The sequence below is a fragment of the Gymnoscopelus braueri genome, assembly GCF_963280865.1.
Source record: "Gymnoscopelus braueri genome assembly, chromosome: 17".
In the NCBI taxonomy this organism is placed as follows: Eukaryota; Metazoa; Chordata; class Actinopteri; order Myctophiformes; family Myctophidae; genus Gymnoscopelus; species Gymnoscopelus braueri.
In genome coordinates this window covers 47,818,227-47,824,498 of record NC_137617.1, presented here as the reverse complement: position 1 = coordinate 47,824,498, position 6,272 = coordinate 47,818,227, and the positions used below count along the sequence as shown (strand labels likewise).

General features: G+C 43.1%; 1 protein-coding gene across 1 annotated transcript in view; it reads left to right on the top strand.

The window, feature by feature from the left end:
• The window catches only part of LOC308104766 (H-2 class II histocompatibility antigen, A-U alpha chain-like), a 7,077-nt gene extending 1,114 nt beyond the window's left edge, over positions 1-5,963 (top strand). The window contains exons 2-4 of the mRNA XM_080455288.1: positions 501-761; positions 2,780-3,061; positions 5,468-5,963. Of these exons, the coding sequence (XP_080311414.1) occupies positions 501-761; positions 2,780-3,061; positions 5,468-5,598 (674 nt within the window). The 3' untranslated portion in view covers positions 5,599-5,963. The remainder of the gene's footprint in view (positions 1-500; positions 762-2,779; positions 3,062-5,467) is intronic.
• Positions 5,964-6,272: the final 309 nt, after the last annotated feature.

The window sequence follows — 6,272 nt, the reverse complement described above, 5'->3', positions numbered from 1 at the left end:
ACTACAGCTAGTACTGTAGTATCCAAAGAAAATACACCTTGTCCATTTAAGAAGATGACCCATTGCTCTGTGTGTGTGTGTGTGTGTGTGTGTGTGTGTGTGTGTGTGTGTGTGTGTGTGTGTGTGTGTGTGTGTGTGTGTGTGTGTGTGTGTGTGTGTGTGCGCGCGTGCGTGCGTGCGTGCGTGCGTGCGTGCGTGCGTGCGTGCGTGTGCGCGCGCGCGCGTGTGTATGTATGTGTGTGTGTACTGCATGAATGCGTGTGTGTGTGTGTTAGTGTGTGGGGCGGAGGGGGGTGTGCCTGCGTGCATGTGTGGTTCAACATAATACTGTGCTGTGTACTTGCACGTCAGTGTTTACCTGCTCCTAATGGAGGCAGTAAGGTGGAGGCCGAATATTATAAACAAAGCATTTGTATTTGTTTCAGAATATTATTATAAAAAAACATTTGTGCTTGTATTATTTGTAATTTAATTTAATGTCATCTTTGTTTTCCTTACAGTCTTACACAAGGATATTAGTGTCACAGGCTGTTCAGACACAGATAAAAACATAAATAAAGAAAAAATGTATGGACTGGATGGTGAAGTGAAGTGGTACGCAGACTTCAACCAGAGGAAGGGGGTGGAGCCTCAGCCTAAGTTTGTAGATCATATGACCTACCCAAAAGAAGCTTATGAAGGGGCTGTGGGTGATCAGGAGGCCTGCAAAATCAACCTGAACCGCCGTCGCACCGGTCTGAAGAACCCACCAGTGGAACAAGGTACAGAAATACTAACTATATTAACACAACAACTGTTGAACATCAATTTGACATCAATGAATGAAAGATAACAGGCTCACACGCGCACGCACGCACGCACGCACGCGCACACACACACACACACACACACACACACACACACACACACACACACACACACACACACACACACACACACACACACACACACACACACACACACACACACACACACACACACACACACACACACACACACAGTGTGTTTTAAGGACATGTGATGATGTCAGCAGTGAGGTGTAATGAGGCTTGGAATGATGTTTAACCCTTTAAGACCTGAGGCCCATTCTACAAATGCTACAAAATCAGTAGTTGTCAAACTTTGGAACCCCATAAAGTGTGTGTGTGTGTGTGTGTGTGTGTGTGTGTGTGTGTGTGTGTGTGTGTGTGTGTGTGTGTGTGTGTGTGTGTGTGTGTGTGTGTGTGTGTGTGTGTGTCTGTGTGTGTGTGTGTGTGTGTGTGTGTGTGTGTGTGTGTGTGTGTGTGTGTGTGTGTGCGTGTGCGTGCGCAACTTAGACTTAAAGTCAATTGTTGCTTTAAACAAAAATATGTAACAGTGAGATGTGATGGAGTTTTGAGAAACAAAGCTTTGTGGAAAATAATAATAATTGATTAATATGCAACTATTAAATTAATCAATTTGACATCAATGAACATTTAAATATATATGAAACCTTTAGGGTTCTATGTTGAAATGTTTTCAAAATAATACTTTTTGTAATGAATGGGTGTAAATATGAATATGTTGAACATGTTATCTTTCAAGAAAGAAAAATAACAGGCTCACACACACACACACACACACACACACACACACACACACACACACACACACACACACACACACACACATTGCATAATTAGCATTATTAAGTACAGTTTTAATTAAATCAATATGTAAGATTGATGACATCAGGAATCCCTGTATCTCCATATTTAATTGATTGATCGTATAGTAGTGGTACCACACTGGGTACTCTGACAATGGGTGAAAGGGTTCTCTGACAACAAGTACAACGGGTTGGGGCATGCATTTCCAATTTGCATCGTTCCCAAGTAGGCCGGTGTCCATTTACAAATAATCCATTTATTGTGATATCTAACATTATGTTGTATAACTGTGGTAATGGGTACACTGGCACCTGGACCATTACACACAGGGTAGCATGTGGGGTAACTTGTGGGGGAGGGGGAGAAAGGCTCCAGCGGATCTACATACAATACTTTTTTTTTAATTAATTAAACTTTCACATGTGTCCCTTTCTGTGACATGTAATTAAAAGTACCATGGATTAACTATTCTAGTTTATTTACTATAAATAACACTAGTTATTCTATTTACCTCATTTGTAAGTGTTTCATATTCATCCCTAGATTTACCAGATTTTGTGAAAGTGTCATTTCTTCACTTGACAGCCTTTAAAATATCTGCATTGATCCAGGGTTCAGTTGTAATATTAAACCTAACTACTTTTACTGGGACAAGATTGTGAACTACTGCTAAAAACTATAATTTAAAATAATCCCAGACTGTATCCACCAAACTGGAGACCAATCTACTGTACGTACCTTTAATATCTATTCAATACATCCCTGCTATGTTTTAACTATATATCTGATGTTTGATTGACAATCAAAGACAGACCTCTGAACATTCCATGTGGAATGGTTTATTAGAGATTTTAGATTTGTCTGATGTTAATACCAAGTGAATTAGTTTGAGAATAGCTGCTTATCTGAGTAGACTCATTTAACAATTGATTGAAATCAAACTTGAAAAATTATGTAATAAATGAATACAATTAAAACTTGTGATGAATAAAAACATAACATGGCCATGATTATAAAGTGTAACAAAATAATTTTGAACAAAGATTCAAGCCGTTGATAAAACAAAGTAACCTTTGATCCGTAACACGCTCCCACTGATATGCCTCCTGTTTTTTCTTTGTGTCTTTGTGTATTTTATGTGTCTTCAGATGCTCCTCACACCATGATCTACACCAGAGACGAGGTTCAAGTGGGAGTGGACAACACTCTCATCTGTCATGTGACTGGTTTCTATCCCGCCCCGGTTCAAGTCACATGGACCAGGAACAACCTCAACCTGATCAGTGACATCACAACCACCGTGCCGTACCTGAAGAAAGATGGAACCTTCTACCAGTTCTCCAGTGTGAAGTTCAGACCAGAGCAGGGAGACATCTACAGCTGTACAGTCAACCACCAATCACTGCCTGGACCTGAGACCATGATGTGGGGTAAGAACACTGTCCTGATGACCACTGTCCACACGTAAACAAATAAAATTCTTCTTCACCTTTCGGATAGTTCCCATCAGGGGTTTCCATATCAATCCTATGTTTCTATCTGCTTCTGTTCTCTATCTTCCTCGGTCACTCCACCTGCATGTCGTCTCTCACTGCATCCATAAACCTCCTCTTTGGCCTTCCTCTTCTCCTCTTACCTAGCAGCTCTAACTTCAACATCGTTCTCCCAATGTACCCCTCTTCTCTCCTCTCATGAGTAGCAGGGAGGTATGATTAAGGGTAGCCAACTACGCCACTTAGGGGATTGCACCATAGGAAATAGGTTGAATAATGTAATACTTTGAATAATCTAATATTTTGAATAATTTAATACTTTAAATAAACCACCTGAATACATATTGAAAGTGAGGCAGACACATGGATGAAGTACCAAAATATTTTCACTTTAACCAATATTCTGATAACAGTTCATAGAAGAGGCATAAACAGGTTAAAACTGTATGAGAGCGGTTCAACAAGAACATACATTGCACCTCTACACTGGGTCGATGCTGAGGCTTGCCAAGGGGAAGGGAGAACTGGCTAACCAGCCCAGGGCAGTGGCACCTGTTACGACCCGGCCTAGAGGTCACCAGGTATAACATAAAAATGGACTCCCTCCTACCCAGTTCCCAATTCAGACAGGCCACACAGGGTTAAAATCTAAGAATTCAGGATTTATTTTACAGTTAATTAAAAACACATGTGCAATACCTCAGGGTGGGGACCATAACTTCCAAAATACAACACAAACATTCTACTCTCAACAAAACATAGAACAAACTAAAATGACAAAGAGAGAGGTCACCCACCCCTACATACCCGATGCATTACATTATCACAGGCCTAAAACTGAACAAAGTGCTGGTGCTTAGAACTTGGCTTGGAGGAAAACATCTGAAGTACTGAGGACAGCCATCTTTATAGTCCCGAGCCTGGTCACACGAGCCAATCCTCAACAGGCTCCAATCAGCCAGTCACACTCAGCCACCACTCATTCACCATTCACACCAGCTGGTACTCAGTCACTCAATCACACGCACGCACGCACGCACGCACGCACGCACGCGCACACACACACACACACACACACACACACACACACACACACACACACACTAACACGAAAATACATATATGACCCTATAGGGTCATAACAGCACCCCAAGCCACAGCACACAAAAGAAAAGTTGTAAAATACTTTAATCAGAAGTTGAACACAAAAGAAAAGTGGATACCGCCACCACTGGGGCAGGCGTCACCTGGTCCTGACTTGGGGCCTCAGCATCAGAACTAAACAGAAGGGGAAGGGCTCTCCGTGGGGAGACGGAAAGGGACTAAAACAAAAAAAAAAACGGTCAAGTTCATGACCACAACATATAACTATACACTGCAGGCACTTGCTAAACAATAAATAGAGAGACATACCTGAGCTGATGCATAGTGAACTAACAAATACTGAAGCCCAACAGGCCAGCTTTGTTTGAGGAAACATGTCAGGAAGGACCCGCACACGCCGTGGACAGTGTGGTAAGCTGAAGCCCAACGGGACAGATTTGTTTTAAGGGAACCGGTCTGAGGACATGGACATACAAACTGAGGAGACACCTAACGGGGGCAGAGAGTGTGCTGGTTAAATACTGCAGGTAATCAGCCCACTGATTAGTGGGAGGAGAATGGGCCATAGGCAGAGTGGGAGACAACGCCCATCCTGCTACACATGCATGTCCAAACCATCTCAACCTCGCCTTCTTTATCCCCAAACCCTCTAACCTGGGCTGATCCTCTAATGTAGTCATATTTCTGATCATGTCCTTCCTTGTCACTCCCAGAGCCTTCTATTAGAGAGTTACGACAACTCCGTTCACTTCTTCGGGCCAGGTCTTCTACATACACATACACTGGCGAATAGTGACAAATCCCTAAACCGGAAGTTCATGGAATGCATTGAAGTCGACGGCTCCTTCTCACTATTTCCAGCTACATGAACCACGTGACCGACGCTGTTTCTGACCCCTCATTGGCGCAACTCTCTAATAGAAGGCTCTGGTCACTCCTAATGAGAATCCTCAATTATGCAAACTTCCAGCTCCGCCTCCTGTTTTTTCGTCAGTGCCACCGTTTTCAAACCATACAGCATGGCTGGTCTCACTACTCACTGTATTATACATCTTCCCTCTCACTCTTGCTGGTACCCTTCTGTCACAAATATCACGTCATCAATAAACGTTGTCCATAAATAAAGTGTGTGTGTGTGTGTGTGTGTGTGTGTGTGTGTGTGTGTGTGTGTGTGTGTGTGTGTGTGTGTGTGTGTGTGTGTGTGTGTGTGTGTGTGTGTGTGTGTGTCTCTCTCTCCAGATGTGGACCATGACATCCCAGCTCAGCCCAGCATGGGTCCAGATGTGTTCTGTGGGGTGGGGCTGACCCTGGGTCTGCTGGGGGTTGCCATGGGAACCTTCTTCCTCATCAAAGGAAACGAATGCAACTAAAACATCGAATGAAATATGTATTTAAAGTGATTCACACACAGATTGGAAATAATGTGTTCATTTAATCATTAACGTCATCTTCATTGTATGAACACATGCAGTGCATATAATAAATTAACAGGTCTGCAGGATAACATTGTTTCGTTTTATTCAAATCAAGGTGGTGTGTATTGACAGTCCTAGTTTGTCCCTTTTGAGCTATTGTCATGCCTCCCATTTCGGTGCCATGTCATTATTCCGATGGCCTGTTGGTCCGTTATAACTAACCCTAACCCTAACCTCACACTAACCGAATGTTTGTCGGACTATTGGGACGTTGGAATTATGAGCGGACCCCCCGTTCCAAGTTCTACTTCTGTGTAACCTGCCGTCTATTTTTTACACTAACGTTTTTTTTTCTATTTAAATTTTTTATCCCGTGATTTTGTAACCCATATTTTTTACACCCAGTGCCAATTGTCTATGTAATCCTGGGCACTATCTTCCCTCTGCCAACCTAGGGAGGCCAGGGCCGAGCTCATGCCTCCTTCAATGCATGAGAGCTAACTGACCTTCTTATCACCTGACAGGGGAGAGTTTCCCTGGTAGGACGTAGCGCGTGGAAGGAACATGTTATTCCAACCAGTTCCTTTCCCTTCCATCAGGCGCCCCAGCTGGCCAGGGGGAGGCAGTAT